This window comes from Acromyrmex echinatior, chromosome 4 (assembly GCF_024713525.1).
Source record: "Acromyrmex echinatior isolate Ae372 chromosome 4, ASM2471352v2, whole genome shotgun sequence".
In the NCBI taxonomy this organism is placed as follows: Eukaryota; Metazoa; Arthropoda; class Insecta; order Hymenoptera; family Formicidae; genus Acromyrmex; species Acromyrmex echinatior.
The window spans coordinates 2,307,656-2,334,948 of NC_141855.1; the positions used below are offsets into that span (position 1 = coordinate 2,307,656).

General features: G+C 33.1%; 2 protein-coding genes and 1 long non-coding RNA gene across 4 annotated transcripts; 2 read left to right on the forward strand and 1 right to left on the reverse strand.

Annotated features, from left to right (window-relative positions):
- Positions 1-538: 538 nt before the first annotated feature.
- On the forward strand, positions 539-3,243 carry LOC105147609 (adenylate kinase isoenzyme 6). Of its 2 annotated transcripts, XM_087405282.1 has the most exons (4): positions 1,061-1,165; positions 1,257-1,344; positions 2,280-2,431; positions 2,858-3,243. In XM_087405282.1, exons 1-4 carry the CDS (start codon positions 1,076-1,078, stop codon positions 3,197-3,199), a joined length of 672 nt encoding a protein of 223 aa, XP_087261408.1. In that variant the 5' UTR covers positions 1,061-1,075; the 3' UTR covers positions 3,200-3,243. The 2 variants fall into 2 exon arrangements, with proteins under 2 accessions (XP_087261407.1, XP_087261408.1); XM_087405281.1 differs by lacking the exons at positions 1,061-1,165; positions 1,257-1,344 and adding an exon at positions 539-743.
- A 2,150-nt stretch (positions 3,244-5,393) lies between these two features.
- ImpE1 (Ecdysone-inducible gene E1) lies at positions 5,394-26,387 on the forward strand. Its single transcript, XM_011058466.2, is given in 11 exon segments — positions 5,394-5,776; positions 15,078-15,240; positions 15,475-15,606; positions 16,942-17,226; positions 18,323-18,535; positions 19,657-19,799; positions 19,802-19,834; positions 19,837-20,067; positions 21,435-21,477; positions 21,480-21,689; positions 24,440-26,387. Coding segments are annotated over 11 exon segments (1,608 nt in total). The 5' UTR covers positions 5,394-5,641; the 3' UTR covers positions 24,460-26,387.
- Positions 15,735-16,935, reverse strand: LOC147909865 (uncharacterized). Its single transcript, XR_015544775.1, has 3 exons — positions 16,360-16,935; positions 16,142-16,281; positions 15,735-16,024 (listed from the first exon to the last, which is right to left on the reverse strand). It is a non-coding gene; the product is annotated as an uncharacterized LOC147909865 (long non-coding RNA).
- Positions 26,388-27,293: the final 906 nt, after the last annotated feature.

Sequence of the window (27,293 nt, forward strand, 5' to 3'; positions counted from 1 at the left end):
TACAATGGCTGTGTTGAGCGGACTCAATAGTTGAGTGAGCGCTCGTTGTTATTAGTATACTCTTTTAGCTCATCCAATCAGATCTAGATCTAGAAGAATATACCAATAACAGCAAGCGCTCACTCAACTGTTGAGTCTGGGCGCTAAATGCGCCCATTCATGAAACTTTTCCTATAGCGTTTTCTCTTGGCTGCACTATCGCCCACCAGGGCAATACTGAAGGCTTAAACACAATAGGCACAGGCAACAGTATATAAATAACGAGCCATCCAATCAGAGCTCTGATGTGTTCGATATTATATCCCAGAGCTCTGATTGGACAGTTTGTTATTCCCTGTTCCCTGTGCCTATTGTGTTTAAGCCTTAACGTGTTTCCGTGGCTATAGTGTAGTGCAAATTTTATGCACGAAATGGGGTTTTGCTATACGATCTCAAAGAGACGGTGTAGAGCCAGTGTGAAATTAAAAATTTGAAAATGGAAGTCAACCGACAGCAAAATTAAACATGATAGCATGGTGTATGTACACTTTTGTAGTGTAGCACTGATGCAGCACTTACACGCAACTGGTGTAGCGCGAGATTACACTTAGTGTATCTCAAGAGAAAACGCTACTAGGACGAAAAGTGAAAAGTGAAAAATTTCTCCATCAACTTTAATAATTATAATATAGCAGTGGATATTGGAACGCATTCTTTAATGCGTGGTCTACAATGGCAGCATCAGTAATGGATGAGCTATAAGAGTAAGAAATTGATCAATCACAGTCGATTATTCAATTGTGATAAACTCGTTAACTATCTTAAGATTAAGAGTTACATTCCGTTTCGTGCTTAATGTATCACTTATCCTTGTTGTTCACCGAATATTAAACAAGGATTAATGATTATACACATTATACACATTATGCATAAAACAGAATGCACTCTATAAGTAGTCTTTCTGCTACTCCCTAAGCTAACCAAAAGAACTAGAAATTTGAACAGACTGCAAAGTACTGCAACTGAAAAGGAGGGAGGCGCGCGCTGAGCTAACAACTTCGGGCGATTTCGTGCTCTTTCGTGTGCATTTTCAGGTATGAATATATCTTATTGGTTAAATGTGACAACTGTATGTACATCCCCAAGGAATACTATCCCTTGTACATACATCCCACAGGAGGACAATGTAGGAGCAGAAACACTTTCTATTCCAACACATGCAATACAACCAACGTGAACGGACTACATGGATTGTATTTTGTGAATTTTTCTTTTAGTTTAGCAAATTCAGTTTGGACTATCACTGTAAAAAATTGTATACAACCATATACAGACAAGTACGATACATATTATTATTATTATTAGGTGAGTGCAAAAATTAGTGTTAGATTTATTATTTCAAGCTTAAATTGCAATTTGGTAAAAAATTAATGAAATTTAAATTAAAAAAAAAAGTTTTAAAGATTCAAATCTCTATTTTTGAATGGTTTATACTATTTTTTTTAATTTATGTGAGTTTTGTAATTTTTAGTAATGTATAGAAAATGAGTTAAACGGGAAAGTTTTTCTTTACTTTGTAGACTAGTCACGTATCCAAAAAATTTGCAAAAATTTTGAATTTCTAATGTAAAATCTTTCTCTAAAAAAATTTTCTCTAAAAAATCATTTTTAAAAAAAGTCTATAAATTTTTATTACTGAGTTGTTGCGAATTATATAAAAAGAATATTTTGGTTTAATCGCTCATAATTCCATCGAATCATTATGATTAAAAAAAACAGATTCTTAAATTCTCTCATCAGAGTAAGATTTAGATTTTTATTTATTTTTGACAAAAATAGCAGCTGAATTTTAAATAATTAATAATTTAAATTGGGCATGAATTTTTGTACTCACTCAATATATTCAAATCACACGAGATTTGTTCGCGTCGCATGCTCCAACATGCTCCTACTTCCTCCAACTGTAGCTCCTACTCACTCAACGTTAGAGTGAGTAGGAGCTACAGTTGGAGGAAGTAGGAGCATGTTGGAGCATGCAATACGAACAAATTTTGTGTTATTTCTTATATCTTCCATCACTATTATTAGGACACAGTCAACAATGGGGTCAATCAGGGCCATGTGTCATTAATAAAGAAAAAAAAAATTAGCATTATTCTAATTGTTGTTACATTTGTATTTCTACAAAATGAACACGTATAGGAGTTCACCTAATATTTTAATATGTGATATGTGATAGCGTTGCTGTTATTCAATATAAATTTTAAATACCCTTAATAATTGTTGTCAATGTTTTTTAGGCCCACCTGGCGTAGGCAAGAGCACGTTGGCGAATTTGTTGGCTGAAGATACTGAATTAAACTGGATCGACGTCAGTAAAGTAGTTATTGATACTGGATATGTGAGTGACTATGATGAAGAGTTACAATGCAGCATATTGGATGGGAACACGGTAATTATTCTTGTAGCCATAGGTCCAGTTTCTACTGTAGATTTGAACCAGGTCAGAATGCAAGAACCAACTAACTCGAGTTAATTACCTTCATAATAGATTCCCCGAATTCAACAATGACATTTTTCCATGCCTGATTAATTCTACTCCAAAATTATACCGATTTCTATCGCCCTTCCTCAGTGAACATATAGGTCGTGTTCCGATATGCACTGCTAGTACTGAAAATCTAGTTTACATTACGTATACTGAATAATGAACAAATAAAATCATCATGGATTATTGATGATCCATACAATGTTAAGTTATTTAAAATTGGCCAACAAATTTGGTTGAATTAAAATTATGAAATATTTTCTATAGATTATATCGTCTAGGTCACATGTTAAACATGCAAATTTTTGTTTGCAATATCTTTCTTTCTAGTTAGTGGAACTTATGGAGAATTCGATGACAAAGGGAGGACAAATCGTGGACTATCATAGTACTGACTTGTTTCCTCCAAGTTGGTTTGATGCTGTGTTCATGCTTAGAGCAAACGACGCTACTTTAGATGACCGTTTATGTAAAAGACAGAAGACAGAAAGAAAGACCAAGAACAAATCAGATAGGAATATAGGAGCTTTTGCAATTGTTATCCAAGAAACACAAAACTCGTTTGATCCAGAAATAGTGCATGAACTAACGAACAATGTTCCAGAAGACATGCCAATTAATGTAGATAGAATACTTGAATGGATGGAGGAATGGAAAAAAGATAATATGTAAAAGTGATAAAATATGTTGAATACATAATTTCTGATAGGTTGAAATTCTTATTATCTGTTCTCTGTTCCCCGTTCCTTATATTGTGCGGAGTCCTTTAGATAATTTTACATGATATCGACCGACAAGATACTATTAAGGGGATCTTCGATTACCGAATTTGATCGAAGTCGATAGTACAGACTTGTTAATTCCAAATTCGATAATAGTGATATCTTTAATTCAATTCTTACATTATATTATATATCGTTCTGTCTTATTCAAATACATATGTGTCCTTATCTAACATATGCCAGCACCATCTATCGCAAGACCGCGCAACAGCTACTGCTACACGGAATTTCGACTTGTTGACATTCCCAGTCTTCGCAAAGCATCCGTATACATTGGAGGATAGAGATTAATGCCCGTATTCGTAGTCAGACCTTGTACTTAAGGCTTCCTTAAATTTATCTTTAGATGCTCAGTAGCCAATGAAATAATTCGTAGAGTATCTGAAGATAAATTTAAGGAACCTTAAATATAAGGCCTGACTATGAATATGGGCATAATACCTGTATTCATAGTCCTTCCTTGATGAATGAAGATTCTTTGTTTCTCATTTCAGGTTTCTCATAAACTTTCCTTAACCAATTATATATATATAATTAGACTAAATACTGGCACATTAAGTTAAATGAACAAAAATCTAATCACATTAACTTTACATTGAGAAAAATGAAACATAAGCCAATTCCAATTAATAAAAAAATTGTACTATACGCTAACACGGCCAAATACCTAGACATGATTTTGGACGCAAAGTTAAAAATGGAAAGAACATATGAAAAAGAAAAAAGAACTCAATATTATATATAGGAAAATGTATGGGCTTATCGGACGGAATTCTGAATTGTCAACACAGAACAAATTTTTATCCGTTGATAAATCTCTTCTCAAGTGAAACAATCTGATAGATAAATCACATTACATTTTATGTGAGAAACGACATGGTGAAGGCACATGAGATATTAGTATATATAATATACTATATACTATATATAATACACGTAAGCAAAAAAAAAATCAGAAATCAAAGAGTGATAGAGTAAACGGTATAACGCATTAAAACCATGAGCGAAGAAGAAAATATTTCTCATTAGCGCTTATTGAGAGCAGGTCAGCCGCTATACTGTAAAACGCGTGGACCGTATCATATCATAATGTAACATACGTGTTCATGATTCGCGTTAAGAGTGCGTATCTCGCAATCTCACAAAGTTATCCGATTGCAAACATGTCGGAATAACTCAGAATCTCCGTACCGACCGGCTGTGACTGACTGGCCTCACTGGCCAGCCGGCCACCGAAGAATAACATTTGTTAGAAATCGTAACGGTGTTTACAGCCATGTAGAATACCGCAAACTGCTGTGTCTATCAAAGTTACATTATGCATCACGGCGATTGATTGTGAATTAGCCCGATTTCGATGACATTGTGCGTAATACATATATGAATATGTACATCCTAAGGTTTGAGGAGCTAAAACTGAAGATTGATTAATCGAAGAGAAGGATTGTGTGAGACAAACGCGAATCAGGTGATAAATGATACTGCACGAAGATGATGAGCAACAAGGATAAAAAGACACTTGGTGGTACTCGGGTGGGAATCTAAACACAGCTTAGCAGGTTTAATCATCCCTCATTATCTGTTAAAAAGTTATTTCTTTCCACGTTAAAAAGTTATGACTCCACGCGAAGCGAAGTCTGTCTCACCTCTCTCTCTGCTTATAGGGGCGAACAACTTTCATCTCCTCTCCTGCTTGCTTAGGGGCGTAATTTTCCACGCGAAAGCGAGATCCACCCCAACTCTTCCCAAGATGAGCATCAAATTCTTATTATTATAATTCTGTCGGGACTGCGTTTTAAAAAGTCCGATAAATCAATTCGGTGGGCAATTTTCATGATATATGTAGTATCGAGTTATTTAAGCACTTAAGGTCCAGCTTTGAGGTCCACCCCGTTAAGGTTTTTCTTTTCTATTAAGTAGTTGTTTGTACAAATTGATTAAAAATATTTTAGTTTAAAATATCAATGTCAGGATTGAAATGTTTTCGCTTTCCCGTTCGGCTGAAGAAACGATACGAAGAAGAAGAAGAAGAAGAAGAAGAAGAGAAGGAGGAAACTCGGAAGACTGGGAGTCCAAGACCCTGACGAAGAGAAGGTGGGAGGACGGGCGGCCCCATCTTGGCTACTTTTCCGTTCCTCCTGTTGCTCCCGCGCCAAAAGTCAGACCGACGGGGGTCCGTTCAGTCTCGTTTCAGTTATCCTCACGCACGCGTAAACGCGATACGTCGCGGAGAAGATTGCCGCTAGTGCACGCTTGTTCATATCTTCTTCGTACCGCTGTCACGCAATCACCCTTCCGTGCACAAAGCTAACGATCGCGCTCGTTATCGGCGATGATATATATGCGTACGCCGCAGGTGAAGCGGAGAATCGATTCGATCTGGAGAAGCTACGTGATCAGTAAAGCGGAAATAATGCACGGAAGTCGTGTGACGATTCTTATTCTGTGCACGATGATGAATTGCCTGGTGAGTTCGTATTGTTTCCACGAATGTCTCCTGGATTTTAGCATTTATTAGGGTTGCTGGGTTGTTCTCCCCCTCGCTGGAAACGAGAATGAGCGCAAAAACGTTTTGTTTGGGCGATTTATAACATAAAGATTTATGACATAAGGACCTTGCCCGTTTTTAATGCAATAATTTATCTTATGTGTAACATGCGCATTTATCTTATGTGTGACGCCGCAATTACATTGCGTGGATTCTGCAGGATATCAAGATAGTCTAATGTATTAGGATCTGAGCACAAGAATTGTCGTAATACTTACTTATTGTTAGATTTAAGTTATAGATGTAAGCAACGTACAAGTTTAGCGTATGACGTTCCACTAACACCGTGTCTCTTGGAGATTAATTCTTTTGCACATAAAAGTATTATATTAAGATGAGGAGATAAAAAAACCAATAGTTTACGAGATTTTATACTTTATTTTGGGACGTGTTTTAACATAGAGCAGCTCATTGCAATGTTCAATATCGATATGTCGAATAATATATTAATGAAACCAATGGCACCATTTTTTGTCATCTTTGAAGTCATAAAACTTTGAAGTCATAAAACTTTTGTTTAAATTATTTATAGATTTTAATATACTTATCATCATCGTTAAGATGCCTATGAGCAAATTATTAAATTATTAGATAATTTACTTTGTGATAGTATTACGATAATTCTGTCAATATCAAATTCGAAAAATCAATTCGGCGCATAGTTTGGCAAAATTTGATAAGTAATATATAAATTTTTACACCGAATTATTTAAATATTAAAGATCCAATTTCGATAGTTATAAGTTTTATTTCCTATTGAATGCATAAAACTTTTGCGCAAAACCATTTTTTAATACAAATATTGATTTTCGAGAAAAATTAATGCGTCAATTAAAATTACTCACTCTGTATCGCGTATTAATGCAAATTATACTATCTTATAAATTTATATCTGAATTCACTTTTTTTCTTAATTCCATATATGATGTTTTCCATTATAAAGTTCGAATAAATAAATAATGTCATGATTAAATTATGACATTATAAAAAAGGCGAACTTTATTTTGTTCGAAAACTAAGTAAAATTTTTTTCTTTGCAATGTGTTACTTCCTAAACATCTTCAATATACATAATGTGGTAATGTACACAATGTACGTAATTCAAGTTTTGAGATAAAAATTATATAAATTAATATAAACATTTCATAAAAATATTTTGATTATATTTTTATTCTAAATAGGATTTTTACAATTAATATATTCCGAATACCGTTTTTCTCTTTTTTTTACCATTTGCATTCCAAGTAGCACATAGCGCCAACAATATAGCGCTATAACAAAGCGCTAAAAAAACGCATATAGGTGCTTTATTAGCGTTTTGTAGGCGCTGGTGTACTACTTGGGATCAGTTAAGTACTCCTCCTTTATAATCATCTTCAATTAGTCAGTCACATCCGTTACAGTTTAAATTTCTGTTGAATCTTCAGCCTTTTAATTGCAATGTTGGAAATATGAAATAGTTGGAGGAGACAAGTTGAGTAGAATGGGTGATAAAATATTTCTTTAAATCATTCAATGATATTCTAGAAATTTAAGTCGACTTGTGACCGATTAATTGTTCTTTATTTTATATGATTTTTGTCTTTATTTAAAATTTATGCACTATATTCTGCACAAGTACAAGTTACTTTGCATTAGAACGACAACCACTCACTGAGCGCTCAGTGATCTGTTTCGTCTGATTGCCACATTCTGTTAGATCCTAAAATATAGATTAGCAATCTAGAGAGCGAATTAAATACGCAAATCGTCACGTAACTGCACATACAGAAAAGAGACCTATTCTTTTTAACTAAATTTTTGCATCAGTTTATCTTAATTTCTTCCTTTTCTCTTCAAGAGAAAAGAAGAAGAAAAAAAATGAACTGGTATAAAAGTTCAGTCAAAAAGAATAGGCCTAAAAGATGCCAAGTCTGTAATGTTGATTCAAGATGTAAGTGTACTTCTGTGATTGGTTCAAGATGTCATATATTTCTTTGTTGATTGGATGAATAGACTTATTTTGAGCATATATTTTTGGCAAATTTTTTGCAGTAATTAAAGGGACAAATTTAGCAATTTAGTATAATATACAGAAGTCTGTGGTTGTTTGATGGGTTAAATAATGTTTACTGACTTCATTCTGTGACATCATTATATGTAACATAATATTTTGAATTAGCTGCTTCTCGATTAGTAAAGTATTATAGTATAATAATTATTTGTACGTTTTTTTTTTCACGGACATAATTATCATGTATGATCCATCCATCAATTTGTTTACTATATGATGTGAGCTTTTCTTCTCAGCATAACAATTTTCTCATTCGCCCATAATCAAGAGCTTAAACGACTTGCTATTATCATTTTTGTGCTAATTCGTTAGTATGAGTACAGATATGCAGGATGTTAAATCCTTGTAAAAAATCTTGTTATTTATACACATCCTGCGTAACGAATAAACGTGTTGAAATTCTTTTTAAGTACCAGTAATTCTATATTCTTCAATGAGTTCAAGATTATTCTGAATAAATAAAAATTCTATTCTATTTTAATGTCAACTATGACATTAAAATCATATTAATGTCAACTAGATGTGAATTATGAAGCTTTCTAAGCGGTTGAATTTGTCAAAAATCCTTGCTTATCAATTACGGGTTCCGTAGTTAGGGACCCATAGTTAGGAACCCGTCGGTCTTCCGGCAGGACTACGTTCGTCTATACGCATGTTGAATCATAATTCTTACATGACCTCGTAGGTCGTTGGACTCTGATACGTCAACCGGTGAGTCGCGTCGTCGACGTGTCATCCGTTGAATATGCGAGTCGTGTTAAAGAGGAATGCATTCCGGGCCATAAAGTCTCTATCTGAATTATCACTTGAGTTCATTTTCTAGCGGAAAGTAAATATTTTACTTTAAACATATCTACGTGTTAAGTATATGAGTAAGATGTAAATTATTATTCTCATGCTTAACCTGCTTTAATAAAACTTTTACGTTTTAATGGTTGTGAATAGTAGACTGAGTACACTTCTTCTTACGTATACGGTTTATCTCATGTTACGGTATTGCACCTTCTACATTGCGTATCTTTTTTCACAAGAAATGAATGTACGTATAGGAATTTATTTTGACTGAATTGATTTTTGATGTGCTATTAATTGCTTAATTAATTAATACATATATTTTTACAATGACAGCTTAATGTAATTTTTTTATTGACAATATTAAGTACAATATCTTTTAAGATCATAATGTGAATACGTAACAAATCTTTTTCGGTCTTGAAATGTAAATCATAAGAAGGACTAAAGTAGAAATATAACTTATTAAATTGAGAAATAATTTAATAATTTTTTAATACTAATAAGCATCTTTATTAATAATCTGATGTTAATAAACATCTTAATCTGCGAATAATTTATTGTCTCAGCCAGATTCTTGATCTCCTCGTATTCCGTGCATACGTTTTCATTATTCGATTATCGAGATTTCGGTAATATTTGTCGCAATAACCAGTAACTAATAAAGAAACGTCGTTTTTTTAAGAAAACGTGTGTATAAACAAATACAATTTTAAATAGAATAAATTCAATTAAATGAGAGAAGTCCTACAAATTCATACAGAAAAATTGAAGCACTAATAAGATTCTCTTTAATGTCTTTGACTGAAAAAAATAGGATTTCTCTCATTTAATTAGATTTATTCGCATCGGTCTATTTCAAATTGTAATTGTTTATGCTTTCAAATACGTTCTACAATTTAAGATTAAAGATCTTGAAAACAATTATTCCGTATATCGCGCAACTTCTCAATGTTGTTGAACAAAATTATTCTACGATTTTCAATAGTCGACCTCGAATTTTATTAGCTTCGCTGTAGATCCACTCATGCTAGCAAGAACAGATCTATTGTTTTCGTGGACAGGGGTAGGGAAGAGGAGAAGGGCTGGAGAAAATAGATCGACCACGACTACGAGGGCCAATTTGCAGGCAAACAGAACTCTCAGAGAGTTCTCCGCCTCCTCCTAGTTCTACGCAGCGGTAGTTGCAATCCCGTCTGCAACGATGCGGCTGAATATGCGGCTCGTTTCTTTCCTTTCGTTGCATTATGCAGGGTACCTTCACCTTTCGAGTCTTTCTTGCTACTGTCGCATCTGTTATTGTGAGCGACTTCATTTCACATTCAAAAGTGAGCGGTTTCATCGATATCGATGTTATTCTGTAGGCTATCTTCAACAATGAATACAGAAAATGTAGGTAGGAGGCATCTAATCAAATTTATTTTCAAATTTTTATAACATTTTCTTAGCAAAGATTTGATCAGAAGTTGTCTTTTTTCATAGCACTAATGATGAAGATTGAAATTTTTTATATTAAGATAAATTCTGTTTAGCTCTGTAAAAATTAAATTTGCAAAGAACTGCGATATTTTAATTGTTTATAATTCAGGAATTATTATTATCTTTTATCATTTCTTTTTGAACGAAAAAATCAGATGAAAATTTGTTAAACAATCTGTATATTAAAATAACAAACACAAAATCTTAAAGTAATCATCTCTTAAGATTTTGTATTTATTTTTTATTATAATTAATTTCACAGTTTTCACAGAAACAAACAAGTAATTATAAATAACAAGAAAAGTATTCCAACTATTTGGAATACTCTTTTTGTTAATTATGTTTGTTTTTGCATATGAAAAAGGTCGACAAGAATATGAACGATTAGAACAGGAAAGTTTACCTCAAGAAAATTACAGGTGCAGGTAATGATAATTAAGAGTACCACGAGTCGAGCAAGTCATCTTCAATTTTTACGACTTTTCTTTCCGACAAGTTTTTCTCAAGTGTAAACTTTTTTCCCACTTTACCCCTGCTTTATCCAAAGTATATTTTATGGTACGCACATATGAAACGCGATTCCCATGTACGGCGAGAATAGATAGCCGAGGAAACGCTCGAGTTACCAATACATACGTGTTGGAAACCGGGTACCGGTATCCCATGAGATAATTGCGACGGTCTGATGCTTCCATGCATCACAGTGCGCGAATAGCATTGCCATACCTTGTAATCGACGCCCGACAATTATTCTCGTGGAAACGATTGGATTTTTCGAGGCATTTTTTGACCTGATGGGAGCGCGCTAATGCCGTGAGATGCGCGATTACACCGGGAAATCGACGTTTCCGGAGCATATAATTATCTCCGAAATCGATAGTCGATTTACCTAGTTAGTTGCTTAATAGTACACCGCGCTATTCGTTTTTAAGAAGAAATGATTTTTGAAGATTTTCAGGACATTTTACACGGTTGTGCCTCACGCTAAGAGCAGCGACATGTATCACCAGACCGGCTGTGTTATCTTTACGCGAATCATCGAATTTTTTATTTTATATACGATCGTAAACTGTAATTTCTTGTTACCGCGCAATAAAACGATTTAGATCGTCAATCTTGATAATGTTATTTTAAGTTTCGAATATTATATAAACTTAATCGAGAAACTTTAATGTTTAGAAGTTAAATTTCAAAGATATACTTAAGTTGCAATAAAGTAGCAAATTCTTATGTATTTTATTTTTAGTGATATTTCAATATGTGTGTTATGCATAAATACTTCGGCCAAAAGTAGAAAGCACCTCTACAATTTGATATAAATATTCTTACATATATCTAATAAAAAATGAAAAATAAATTAAAAACAGTTTTATTGAAAAATAATATTTACTTTTATAATAATTTCAATATTTTGTTAGTTTTTCTGTAAATTATTACCTTTTCCAAGAAAATACAATAAATTAAGGGCTTATGGCCAAGGCAATATTAATTGAAATAAAGAAAAGCTGTTGATAAGGTAATAAATATTTATTATTTCTTATGAAAAAAAAAAGATTGATCTGCGATTGATAACATCCATAGACGAACATGGAGATAACTGATATATCCTGTATAAATTAAAAGAGTACGTGCGCGTTTCCAAAGTCGTTCGATTCCGATTCTGCGTAAAGATCACAATCATTGCGCTTATATTATTCAGAATAACGTTATCGTGTGCGAACTTCGAAACGTATTTCGTATGTTGCCGACCGTGAAATTGTTGGCGTGACAGCGATGGCTCGTAAATCGTACCATTCAGGACGCACATATTTCTTGATCGCGTGTCTCGTTCAGTCTCGTTGCAATTGCGACAAAATTTACGGCTGCGTTAAGAGCAGCTACATAAGTCGCGCTACGTAATCATTACGTTGAATTATTTCGATCCGAAAAATTGATTCATGGCCTAAAAAAGTGTTAGCATCTAGTATGTTTGAAGACAAAATTAAAACATGATGAATTTCATATTTTTATTAATAAAGTGATTTTTTGCATTCAAATTACATAATAATTAATAATTATATTGTAATCGTAATTTTGTTAGTCGTTGGCATCGCTTTAAACAATTCCAAGTTACTAAAAAAATCTGAAACTTCAGTTTCCAATAAAGGAAATCGTTTCTGTAGCTGTTTTAAATTTTATATAAATATAAAGCATTAAACTTCGAAATCACTCATTATTTTGAAATTTCTATATGTTACGCTATTGTCATCATTCCACAAATTTCTTGTTTAATAAAGAAAGATCTCCTCTCAGGGTTGTGTTCAGATTTTCACCCAAGTGCCTCTCAAGTATTATATTATCTTTGTTAAACAATGATAAAATGATATCTACATCCCGATTCTGTAACTTTTAATGAACAGTACATAATAAATGCAATTGATTTGAAGTATATTTAAAATATCTTTTTTACAACTTCTTCGTCAACTTTTTAGATTATTCCTCTTAAAACACAATTTTTAGATTATTCTTCGAAGGTTTATGTGTTCCGCCATCCTTCGGGGTCGTAGCTGAAGCGCGAATGGAATTTCCGCGTGGGAACCGACTCTTACAGATCGCGATCGTCTTCGACGTGTTCCTCCTCGGAACGACTGTAGTTGCTCTATTCTGCGTTTAAATTGGCTCGCTTCGTTAAACGTAATTAAGAGCCAGCTGGAGGCGCTTGCGTTGAATATAAAATTTCATCTTGCCACCCTTGAGTGCAGCGTTATGCACGCTAAACTCGTGCTCTGTGTTTCCACATACACGCGGCGTTGCGTGCAATGGTCGATTAACTGTCTCTTTCTCTTGAAGGCGTGGATTAATTTCTTTGATCCCATATATAAGTGATTATATTTGTGTGCCCTCATACATGTAAGTTATTAATTGTTAAGAAATGAAACGCACACGCTTTGTAATCGCGGTGTTTTCCAGGGAAAGCAACACATAATAGTGTGGATTGATAAATAATGAGCTCTCATGCTTTGCAATGACCAAGCATGATGCTTGGCGGACGCAGATATGACTCTATTTCGATTTTTCTCAGGAAGACGGCAAATGTTGTCGACGTAGAAATAACCGCGTTCATTCAGAAAAGCAGATTCATTAATTATTCATCAACAGACGCTCGATGAATCTGTCGTTCCGCTCGAACGACACGTTTATCGTTAAATGTAAGACGGCTCATATATGATTCAGGATGCACGACAATTTTGTCTCTTCGACTTACATGTGAGATGCATACGTAATTGAAAACCGTTTGTCGCGCATGATACAACGTAAAAATTATCTCGTAAATGGACAATAAATAATCAGTTGATAAATTGGAAGTGTTTTCGGGTTTACGGTATCTACTATCTCTATTGTACGTTTTTGGAATAGAAAAGTTAAAATAGTCAAACCCATATCTCGTTGTATCTTAAAACTATGCTTACATAATTGTTTCTAAAAAAAATTTTTGAAGAACTTCTTACTTTATATATATATATCTGGAGGATAGAGCAGCAACGACCAATTCTCTTATATAGCAATCAGCGTATTGGGGTCGTTAATCCGTAGTGGCACAGTTACGTTAGGCACGACGGGAATTGCAATAAAATCTTACGATATTATTATATGTTCAAGCATTACTCGTCGGCAAGATTTACCGATTTTCTTTCGAATAATATTACGCACGTCATCTAACTTGAGGCGCACGGTACGCTAACGGTGTATACGCGTGCAACGGATGCCGTGTCACCTTGCGGTGCTTAAAGCGTGCAGTCGCGAGTACGCGTGATTCTATTTTCATTTCTACTTCCATCGTGAGTACCGACAATGAGATAAACTATTTTAGCCGATGCTCGATGTTCCTCGCAGACGACGAATTATTGTATTTTTATGAAAAAAATCGACCTAAACCTTACAACTTTTGTATGAAACATTTTTTCTTAATGCTTACTTTTCAAGATATTTAAGGGATCCGGGGCTTTTTTAATATCTTGAAAAGTAAGCATTTAAAATAAAAATGTTTCACACAAAAGTTGTAGCGTTTAAAATGACCTATTTGTTGACTTTATCATATTTCCCTTCAGAGATCTTATTACCCATAACCGAGCGTGGTGACTTCTTTCATATGCCTGGTGCGCACGCTGATTATACACGGTCATATGGGACCTACTGTTTAACGTCGATTCCGCACGACAATTTTTTTGTTAGAGAAGTTCTCTTGGCAAAGATATACTCTCGGTGGTTTGCCATTGCTTCTCGAGAGGAGCTTACTAACGTTCGAAAAATTTTTCGGTCCTGCCTAGAATCCGAGATCTCTGGTATAGAAGTCTTGTGCTCTGCCACGCTCGCACTTGATCTTATCATATATTAAAAATATTAATTTATTAATATAATATAAATCCTATATATTACAAATTAAATGATAAAAGCTACGAGTCAATGCAGGATATGAAGTGCTAATAAATGAATTTTAATATTATAATAAATTCAATACTACTGCTAAACGTTTCGATTCTCATTCTCAGTAATTCATTTATTAGCACTTAATATCCCGCATTGACTCGTAATCTTTACATTATTTAATTTGTTTAAAAATTTTGAGTTTAAGTATATTGATTTTTAGTTTTAAATTTATTAATTATTAAATTATTCATAATTTATAATTCTTATTATTATATTAAAAATTCTTCTTTTTTTCTTTCTTCCAGAATTTTAATAGGCATTTAATTAATACACAGGCATATAAGCACAAAATTTAGTTCATTTGCAAGTCTTTCATTAAAGTCTAAAAATGTTCTTGTCTAGCTTTTGTCGTAAAAACTGGGTCACTAAAAGGGACCAAATATCATCGTCTAAAAGGGAGAGCCTTTATCATCTTCGACTTTCTTATAGAGATTGGCTTCATCTTCACCCACTTCAACGAATGTGAAGCTCGGTGACGAATGTAACCAAGATCGGGAGTGTGAGATCGGCATCGCTAATAGCCACTGTTACTTGGGTTATTGCCGGTGTCAGCCTTTCTTCGCCGGCTACAATGGAACCCATTGTCTCGAATGTAAGTTCGTCCAAGTACTCTTTTATCTCCTCCAACTACAGTTCTCTTCTATCCTGTTAGCCGAAATCAATGTTTTTAAATATTCACTTTACGGTATGAAAATTTTGAAGATTGCCCAGAATATAAATATGGAATGTTTCAGAAGAATTTAAAAAATGTTTAGGAATTTTTTGTTGTTATTTTAAAAAAGAAGACACTTTTATAGTGTATGTTGTGTTGCTTGTAATGTTATAGCAACTCTACTGGGTAACGATTGTCTCGTGAAGGAACAATGCTCTTTAAAAGTGGCGAACAGCAGCTGTCTCGAGAATGTATGCAGATGCGAGGAGGGACACTTACAATTTCGCAGACATACTTGTCTAGGACGTAAGTACATTTTGATCGACGTACCTTAATTTAAAGTGTTAGGTTACGTGTTGCAAAATTATGTCAATAATAAAAACCTAAGTACGTATCTTTTATATTTCTATTGAAAGATCTTTCTATTCAACTCAAATTAGTCTTAAAAAAATAATTATATAACGAAATTGCACGATTTTACTTCAACCCAATTTATATACATACATCTTTTGTATAAAAGACTTGATATTAACACCGAAATACTACTGTGTCTCCTGGTCGATAAAATCTTATTATATAATTAAAGTACTGAATCCAATTCTAATAAGTATTGAGTTAAAATACTTGAAATCCATATCTGAATTCAAGCAATAAAAGCAGAATTGAAGTAAGCTCTTCACGTTGGAGAGAAAAAGAAAAAAGATGAACCGTGCAAGAAGTTCAGCTAAAAAGAACAGGTATTAGAACCATACAAGAAGTTCAGCTAAAAGAACTTATATTTAATCGGTATATTAATACATGATAATGCATCGGTAAGTATCCGTATATATAAATAAATAACCTGTTCATGTTCCTTGATGTTACCGTTGGTAGCTCTTCACGTGACATTAAGGCGATCATTAGCGACGTCGAACAACATATATGTGTGAAAGATCGATGATGGAAAGGATGAATAGCCAAGCAAAGCGTAGTTAGAGTATCCTGCGAAGAAAATTCTAATTTATGTGAGCTTCTTCTTCTCGGCTCATCGAACGCGATACGCACATTAAGTTAGCATACCTTGGAAATGCATTCTGAAGATCGTATACTCTCTTTCGTTTTCTCTTGATTTATCGAGAGTTTCGATCGCTGACAGGCGCTTACTGCGCCATTTTCAATGCCGGGATCACCGCAATTTCTTGCACTAATGATCTCAGCTATTTATTGTCATCGTAAAAGTATAATATCGAAGATACCGTCGTGAATAGAATCGTCTTATATAGAAGAAACAATAATACGCGTTTATTTATTGACAGAAATTTTATATTTAAAATTATGCAATAATATTTTCTTAAAAATTCAAATATAAATTATATATGAATATATAAGACGCTTCTAATATCGGTGTGTTCCTTTAAAAAGAAAAGATTATGAAATAATTGTCAAAAAAATGTTATAAGCCGACTTTTGGTGTGCCTATGGATTCTTCATCGTTCTCGATTGTGGTGGCTATTGTAATTATTAAAGGCATAATTTGCTCCGAATCTGTTAATAAAGCAAAAAGTTTTATTTCTGTAAATGTAACAATAACGTATCTTTACAAACTAGATTGACTCGCAATGTGTGCAAGTTCTTAAATTTAGAAATGAATCTAATTTGCAGCGGCTAAACTTGGTGAGGTATGTTACGAACATGCCCATTGCCGTCTCTGGGATCCCGAATCTCATTGCGATTTTCTCATTCCGGATTTATTCGGCCGCTGCCAATGTACCGCTCCGATGCGTCGTGAAGGCGACGTATGTCGACCTGACAGTCTCGTGAGACCTGCACCACTTCCACAGCATCTGCCTCCCACTCAGGACCCGATAGTAGAGGACGTCACTGAAATCGAACACAATAAGGAAACTATCACTGACGGACAAAAAAACGAAGAAGAACAAGATACAGGTATGCCTAATTGAAATCTGGACTGAATCTGGACTGAAGTATCATATAATAACAAATCTAAATAATATTATTTAGGTTCGTTATGTTATGAAATTTATAAATAGTGTTCTCCTAAAAAATGCATACGCAAAAATTAATGCTACACTTTTGTATCGTATATAATAAATAATTTTTTCAAACATGATCAAATAAATATTAATATGTCAAAATTAATGATTATATAAAAAGAATGTGTGCGCGAGAAAATATTTTTCATCCAATTTATTCTAATTACTGTCAGTCCGTCTTATGTCCATCTTAAAATCAATAGATTTTTTACAAATAAGTTTTTTCGAGATCTTTTTTGAGTAATGAAATATTTGGCTAATTGCATTTATTTCATATCTGTTTTTTTCACTAGAAGTCGTTCTGTTGTAAACAAAAATTAGTTACAGTTTCATTAATTATATATATTTAATCTAAAGTATTTAATAATTATATGAAGTAAAAAACTTCATATAATGTAATGTAGTAAAAAACTTCATATAATGTAATGTAGTAAAAAATTTGTATTTTCTTGTAAAAATAGAGCTTTGAGATTATCATATAATTGGGACTGTATTTTAAATTTCGTATTGCATTAAATTATGTGAATTTGTAACGAGTTAACAGTGATACCTGATTCCTTCTTAAGTCATTTAACATTCCCATGGAGTAATCCGTGAACGCGTACGGGAATTGTATCGGACTGCATCATCGCTTCTCTAAGTTTCACGCGCCTTTTATCCGATAATCTGCTTTTCCGTGTGTACACGGATGCAACGGGAATTCACGAGACCGAACGGTTTGTATTCCGGTCTCAAACAGATTAACGAAATGAGGCATTCGTATTCTTAATTAGCACAATCATTAACAAAACACATTTTTTTACAAATGCGTAAAAAAGAAAATCTGTAAGCGATCATCACATGCGAAATCTTATTACCCTCCATTATCACACTTTCACAGATTTTTTAATACGTAATAGATAATAATAAATGTGATTAGCTGATATTATTAACTATGATTATAAACGAATTTTTTTCTTTTCTTAATATTTTCTTTTTTTTTTTAATAGGCGTTCAGATATCTTGGTTAAAGAACGCATCGATGCTTCTATCGACGGAACCTCCTAATCAATTAATACCGGTAAATTTGGTGACAAGACCATCGAGTTTAAGACCTGGATTTAACAATCGTCCCGGACCAAACGAACTTCCAGATGATGATGATACTGTCGTTATCGAAGCGGAAGTTACCGAACCCGCTCATGTTACAACGACAACTTTTGGTAAGAGAGAAAATCGACGTTCTCATATTAAAAAAAAATATATATTTTTTACTGATAAAGCACTGAGAGAAATGAGTTTGTTATTAGAAAAAACGTGAATAACAAATGTGATGATTTGGTAGGAAAACGGATCGATAAATTATTATTACGAATTGTTTCTCATTATTCGTCTGTGTAACAAATAATACACGATTTATATGATAATTCAAATCATATTTGCTAAATCGTTGTTTGTATACTTTTTCAAATAATCGGTATTGCTAACAAATAAAAATCTATCCAGCTGTTTCGAACGGAGGCAGAAAGGAGATTTCATTCAAAGATCACAATTTTTAACAAAAAAGAAAATAAGTCTAGCAATTTTGTCCAGAAGGACAATCACTATTATAAAAAAGAAAAACTTGTTAACACTAGTTTTGAACAATTTCAGTAAGTTTAGATTGTCAGCCCAAATAGGACACAGCGCTTACAAAGCGTTAACAAAGCGCTATTAAAGCGTATATAATCGCTTTTTAGCACTTTACAAGCTCTGCTGTGCTACTTGCGAGAGTACAGAGTACAACGGCACACCTCTCGCGGCGACGATTTTCTCACACAACAATGACTCGTCTAAAACCCTAGATTTTATAATACGGAGGTTTAGATTGTTCTAGAAACTTGACGGTGACCGGAGGATCCGTTTGCATTATTTTTTTAGAACGGTACAAAACCGAGCTTTGTTTTACGGACGTTCATGACGGTCGCTACTTTGCATCCCATGATTCACAGTTTGGCCTTTCGTGGAACTAATTGATTGGCGCTCGTAAAACTGCGCCGATAATTTCGACAATTTTTCTTGTATTATATGGTTGCTTCTATTACTAATAACTGATGACTAGCATTAGTCTCCATGACAGAGAGAAGAATTTTGTATTCGTTTTCAGTATCGACATTCGTTGTCACTATACCTATAAATCATTTGTGGCAGATACTATAATTGCTCGATTAATTAATAAAATCTTTTTTCTCAATGAGCGAAAAATTAAAAAAAAAATCACACTAGGCATATTTAAAGCGTTCAAAATTAGCTGATTGAGTGTCGCAATCTTGATACCGTAATTCAATCTTTTTCTGTCTTTCAGTGCCAATAAAGACAGACCGTCATGAGAGTACGATAATGACGGCAATCAGCTTGGGGCTACCGTGCGTTGCCGATTTGGAATGCCGTATGGCTGATCAAATGTCACGATGCATCGGCGGCGTATGCGATTGCAGTTTTTCGACGAACAGCAGTTGCAACGCGCGGCGGACTGGCTGTGCGCCGGGCACGTTTCAGTGCCGGTCATCCGGAAGCTGCATCAGCTGGTTCTTCGTCTGCGATGGCCGTACCGATTGCGCAGACGGTTCTGATGAAGAGTGTACCGGTCTTCGTTGCCCGGTGCAGGCATTCAGATGTAACGACAGTAATGTCTGTATATCAAGATCCGGAGTATGCGATGGCAATCGCGATTGTCCTCGTGGCGAGGATGAGATTGGTTGCAACAATCGGCGAAGTTGGTATCTCTGTCTTTTTCACATTTTTTTTAAAGTATTTATAAACAATATAAAAATTTAAATATTTTTTGTAATATACAATTCTAAGTCAAAAGTTTGGGAATACTTTTTTAAGTTGAAATTTTAATTATTTAACTATCCATAATAATAAGTTTTTTAACAATAATTCTTTATGTTTAATAACCGTTATTGGAGTATAGGTACTTATACAGAAAATGAAGAAAAACATGATTATTTATCGAAGGAGATTCTTCAGCCTTTTCACATAATATAAGAATTTAATTAAATTTTTTTATTGAGAATAAGTTTGTAATTAATATGTATAGGCATTCTCGAATTCTTTTTAGATTTTTTGGCCGTACAGTTTTCTTTAAATGATTTTCTAAAATAATTTAAATTCTTATGAAAAGGAAAGTTTTAAAGAATTATAACAAAATATAAGAATTTTAAAGAGAGATTTAAAGAAAAGAAGTTTCCATAATTTTTTCATTTTTCGTGCTATATGTAATAATTTATATTTTATTATAAAATTAAAAATATTTGTTCGCACTTTCAAAGGGATGGTACCGCGATAGGATAGGTCATCAATGATCATTAATTGTCATGAATTGCAGTGCAATCAAAATTTTTGAGCTCGCTTTAGGATTGCAAAATTTTTTGACGGAATTAAAATACGCACACATAGGAAGGATATGTCGATTTCGCAAAAAAAAACGCACAAAAATAAAAAAATTCACTTATTTTTTACTCGTACAACTATTACCTGAGATTAAAGTTTGCTCAATATAAAAATTCTATAGTTCATATAAGTAGCATACGTATCCAGTGGAGATTGCTTGAACGAATAATACTGAGTATGTAGAACTAAGATTGAAAGCCTAGAAAAATATGTTTAAACGTAATTCATGTGTATACATATGCTTAGCAAAAATTCAGAGTAGTAAATAGAGCAGCAATTGTATCTAGCAATAGGTGCTTGATCTTGCAAGAGATGATGTTGCAATGTTAGATAAAAACTGATATATGCATTCGAGTGAGACAGAAGAAATCAATTAAAGATATTACTATTAAGGACATTTTTAATTTGAAATTAAAAAAGTCTGTTGTCAATTAAATCCGGCCGTCGCGCTAGCGATAACTTGCGTCTCCTTAAAAAATTTTTAAAGTAAAATAGATAATGAGCAATAAACATAATTAAAAATTAAAGCGATCTCTTAACAGAGTTATAGGAGTAGTTAAATGATTAGTTAATATAATTGTTATTGTATATTCTATTTTTCTGAAAAAAAAACAAATGTTCTGCCTTACGCATTCCACATATTCGTAATGTTTTACTTTAATACGTAAGATTTCTTGATTTATACAGAATGTCCCGAAGGTACGTTCAGATGCAACAATGGTCAGTGTTTGCCAGCATACGAATTTTGCAACGCAGTAGTTTCCTGTAGGGACGGCAGCGATGAACCCAAGGCAGCATGTAGAACGCGGAATCGCGGTCGAATCACCGCAAGATACTGTCCTTTCAGATGCGACAATGGAAGATGTCGTTCTGATGCGATAACTTGTAGTGGTCGAGATGGATGTGGCGATGGTTCTGATGAGAAACGCTGTAACGTCTGCAGTAAGTACTTTTGTAAAAGAAGGAAGATTTAAGACATGACGAAAAGTACATTATACAGTCTCGGAAGATTTATCTAACATTACATAAACAAAACAGAACTTTATTGAAACGTTAAATTTAAACTCGCGTAGCCTTTCTTGTGATTTATATTTTCTGTAGTTATCTTTAGTGTCGTGTCTCTTTGATTTATAACCAAATAAGATGTTCGCATTTATTGAGAAAAACATTATGTGTTAAAATTAAGGTGATTTTTTTTAGAAAAGTGCCGAAAATTTAGGGTGTCAAAAATTTAGTCGCTTTTGACTTTTCGAAGGCACTCGATACAATCAACCATGATCAGCTTCAAGCTTAGTTCCCTTGTTTTATCCGTTCTTGCCTTAATGAGTTCCTTCATTATAAATTGTTCCCACAGAGTCCTACTGTACAATTCTTCACTTTCTCTCCTCCCCATGTTGTTCCATCCTCCTCGTGTTGATCCATTTGGAGTGCCTCAAGATTCCATTCTCGGGCCATTATTATTCACGGCGTTTATTGCTGATCTCGCTTCTATCCCACTTACATCTAAATTCTAGATGTATGCTGATATAGTTCTTTTGCATTTTTTTTCATTTATCCGAAGTCTCTTCCGCTTTTATGATTTTAAACCGTGATCTTCACTTCGTGGCGGAATAGGTTTCGTCAAATACTTTACATCTGAATCCTCTCTACTTATTGCAGATTTCTTCTTATTACTGTCTCGTCTTCCTTTTTTCAATATCTACATTAACTCTGTACTTCCATAAAAATACTTGACATCTATTTTGATTTCTCATAATTATTTAATGATGCCATTACCAAATGTTGGACTGCTTTCTTATGTTTCCACCTTCTATCCTTTTCGTTGCATCCATTCAACCTCGCAGAAACTCTTTGTATCACAACTTTATATAATCTTCTTATTCGAATACTCTAATACAGTATTATATTATTACATTCCAGCTTTAACTCAACGAATGCTTTAGCGTATTCAGCGTATACAGAACTCCTGTTTTCTTATAATATCCGCAAAGATGACCACATTTCTCCATTATATCTAAACTCCAATTGGTTAAAAATTCAACATTTTATTCTCCATCCATATTGTCTTGTTTATCGACTTCTTCGCTCTAACACTTCACTTTAGCTACGTAATCTTCTTCACTACAATTCCGATTTCCATTCCCGTTTTATTCCAAATACCCGTTACCACCATTATTTATCTTCTCACTTCCATCGTTCCGTCAAATTCAGAGCTTTGTTCTTCTATATGTCAATAAAATACTATAATATGTTATCTTTTCCGCTTTTCTTCCTCCTTGCTTTTTTTCGCGATAAGGTGGTCAATTTTCTGTTATTAATTCATTGTTAACCTTGTTCTCTTTCTGCGATCTTATTATTATGAATATTATATTTTACATTTTCCTATTATATTGAAAATACTCAATGTATAAGCTTGGTCGTATATTAAATACTATTTATTGGCTCAATTGAATATAATTCAAATTAAATATATAATAAATTAATTCCTAATCAAATTAAATACAAATTCGGAGTTATTCGGCAGTCTACAATATGACAATATTTTTGTATCTTTCAATATAAATATATGTAACTCTGAAAATGTAATTCTAATATATACGCAATTAATTAAATTAAATTAAAATAAATTGTATAAAGAAATTATGCATTTTTATGATAACTCGATTTACTAAAGAATCACCTTAATGGCCACTTACGGGGTAAAAAAATATCTTTGAAACAAACGTGAGAGATACTTCTTTTCCGTTGTTCCCAAATAAATAAATAAACAAATAAAGCCTTGCTTACAAACGCGGTTTTCTTTCCCTGGAATTTTTATTCTCAACAATTACAATCTTATTTATGTTGTACATATCTTCAAAATATCCAAGATAATGACGATTCGATGCATCAAAAGGCCGTCGTTAGATCCGTGCGCTTCCTAGAACCTAATGCGAAGTCACGCTCGCGTGTAATTAGAGCGGGATGCATCGATTACGTTACTATCTTCCACAATAATCTCTACACGCATCCGGAAGAATACAGTAAGAAATTACATAAATGAATGAGTCATAAATGAGCGTGTATATCTTGAGATGGAAATAATACACGCGCGCGATTCGTAAGCATTGTCCATGCAGATTGCTTTTGTGCAGCTGTTTTATGCAACCGAGATAAGAATAACTATTCTTGTAAACAATAGTCACTTATAGCAGGAAATAGTAGAACATTTGCAGGAATAGAGAAAAAAAGAAAAGAAAAGGCATTTACGATTATTACAGGGAATTTTTTTTAGGGAAAAACAATACACTATTAATGATATTTTGATTATTTTATATGACATTTCACATATCAAACAGTAAACAGAAAACATGTTCTTATACATTATATATAGTAAAACAATTAATAAATTAATTCCCGTAAAAGAATAATGTTTTGCTGAATAATCTGTTATTAAATTAAATTTAAAAAAAAAAGTTAACGTGTGGAATCAAATAGGAAACTCAATTTTTAATTCGCTTCTTTAAAAATTAATAGTCAAATTCATTGAAAAATGTGATGTCGAACGTTCTTGAATAAATAATCGTAATCCACTTCTTTTCAAACGTTAATTGCACTCATCGCTCGCAGCTTATCATTCTTAGCGTGGGTAGCATTGTTCTACTTATTAATGCTCGCGACAGGACGTCGATTATCAAACTGGCATGTTGCAGGATGCGGAACAATGATCTAATCTCGACCGGCCGATCTTCTCGCCACATCATCCGACGATAGAAAAAAGAAAAAGAGAATGAAAAGAACAGAAGCACATTACCAATTGGCTTGTCGACAGGTTTCCTGAAATAAGTGTTCCAGAATTGAGTAGGTGGGCGTAAAAGTAAGTGTGACCAAAGATCGTTAAGTCGTATCGCGGTGATTACGACTTTCAACGCTCCGCGATTTTGAGACTGAAAAGACCGTTTTTACTCAAGCCGGGTAGAACTTCGGCATCGAACGAACAAAGGTAGAGTGAATTTTCCGTCGCGCCTCTTGCGCGAGATCTCGCATTAACTCGAACCGGGCCAGTGATCGCCGCCACGCGCCGCGCCGCTGCTTAGCGAGTCGCGATCTCAGAAGGAATGATAGCGCGATGTAATAGGCTATTGGAACTGAAAAACGATTGTTATTTGGAACTAATTCTTTAATGCAATTTTATTGATTCATTCGAGTATGTAAATAAGATAAAAAAAGTGCTGTTAAATTAAGCGTTTTCAAGATACATTAAATATAATGAAAAATGGCATTTTTTGATAGACTCAATATTTAATTGACTCTAAAAAATAATTAATTTAACAGCATTTTTTATCTATATAATCTTATTAATTATATGATCGTATAAATCGATAAAATTACATTAAAGAATTAGTTTTTTTAAATCTCCAAGCAATAGGCTATAATGGTACTTAATCGTCGTTATATAATAAGTAAGACGGGTACAGGTTGCACCAAGGGATAACTTCGTCACCCTGCGAAGAATAAAAACATGTACTCAGGTTCTTTTTCAGGATTATCTCTGACAATATTTGATAATAGAACAATAGAATATTGATAGAATACTGTATGTTTGAGGTTCCTATTTTAACAAATAAATTTTTAACAGACAATATGAGTTAAAATTTAGATACAAGGATATTATGATTGACACTATTTTTTTGTTAACAAATGGCTATTATAGATTGATTAAAATCATAAGATAAATCCTGAGTATCATTTTATATGTCTAACAAATAAATGAAAATTTTGGATCAAAACATTAGATCGTTTTAAGACAAAAATTTCATGTTTTGAATTTCCGTGCTAGTCATATGTCGCATCATATGATTAACACAGAAGATGCAATATCGTAAATAAAATGTTATTAAAAACCTGTATACTCCCAGTAAACACAATGTTACATGAAATGTCAATTCAACAAGATAACTGTAATATAACACAGTGTATTATATTATCTTGTTGAGCTGACATTGCATGTTATATTTACGTTACATTGTATTTACTGGGCTGATAGTATCAATATATATTCATTTAAAGAGTAGGTAGTTCAAAACTAAATGTAAAATGTATTGCATATATTCAGATTCAACATTATCCATTGAAATATACCAAACTAAGAATACGTTTTCCGTTTTAATCAGGGTTGGTACGAACAGTATCAGCCAGTGTGGTTTTTTAATTTGGTTTTAATCGCCCTGGTCAAAATCGATTTTGAGCAAAATTTAATTTTATTTTTCCTTGCATTATGTTATTAACATACTTTTTAAACTAGCCGAATTCAGAGTTAAAATAGAGAGAGGTTAAAATCAGTTTTGACCACTGGCTGGATCAAAATAAAAAAGGAATGGACATTTGCCAATCCTGGTTATATCCCCGACGCATTTTATTTATTAAAATAGATATTAAAAGAATTGATATTTTATAAATGTCAGAAATGTATAAATCATATAAAATTTTTGAGGCAATAAGACTAATAATAAACAAATACTTTTGTATAAGTTTGTATTATTGTCAGTTACTGTTTCGACAGGATATCTGACATTTCGTATATTTATTTTGTAATCTATATCGTATGTACCAAAATATGAAATAAAATGTAACTTAATAAATTTTAATAAAATATAAAAATATGTTTTTATTATATATGTATCGTTATAACGAAAACTCGTCGTTCTGTTCATACGAACTATAAAACTTTTGTATTAAGGAAACATCCACATGTCGGACAACTCTATGAGTTGAATTAAAAATAAAAGTTTTTAACTTTTTTTTATTTTAGTATAAAATAAAAAATTCACTGCAGCATTTTTCAATTTTACGTCTAATATTTTAATCCTGTAAAAGGATTTTTAATTCCGTTCTGTAAATTCGAAGATTTTTATCGATTTCAATGTCTTAACAATCACTCCTTTTAAGTAACGAATGCATTTTACAGTATGTAGTAGCAAGGATAAATAGTGTGAATCTAATTAGCGAATCATCGATAATTTGCATTGAAAAATGCGGCAACAAAGGTTGTATTATAAATTGTTTCATTATATCAGTGGCCTACTTTACACGATAGAGACTCTTTAATAAAGCTGCATTCCGTTGCACGCATAATGCGCCTAAGATATCATTTTACCTTTGTTGTTCGCAGAGTATTGATTGTGTATCTTGACACGTGTGAAAGTTATAGAATTGAGTAAATTTATTAGATACCAATGAAATTATAAATATTCTGGTGAACTTATTCATTTTCGTAATTTTAACTTCGTTTCAAGATACACAATCAAATCTTTAAATTTTAAAAATAATTTTGTTAAAAAAAAAGGTGTTAAATTAAACAATTCTTCTCGCATGCATTATTTCGACACATAAATGTAAAGAAATTTATTTGTTAACATCTTTAAAATATTTAATTTTAATTATATTGTTGACATTTAAAAGTAACGCGAATAAGTAAGCAAATATAGAGCGGGAATTTCTGAAACAATGTATCAATGAATCGCGCGACTTTCTCATGTCGTGACTCTTATTATAGGATCAAATACA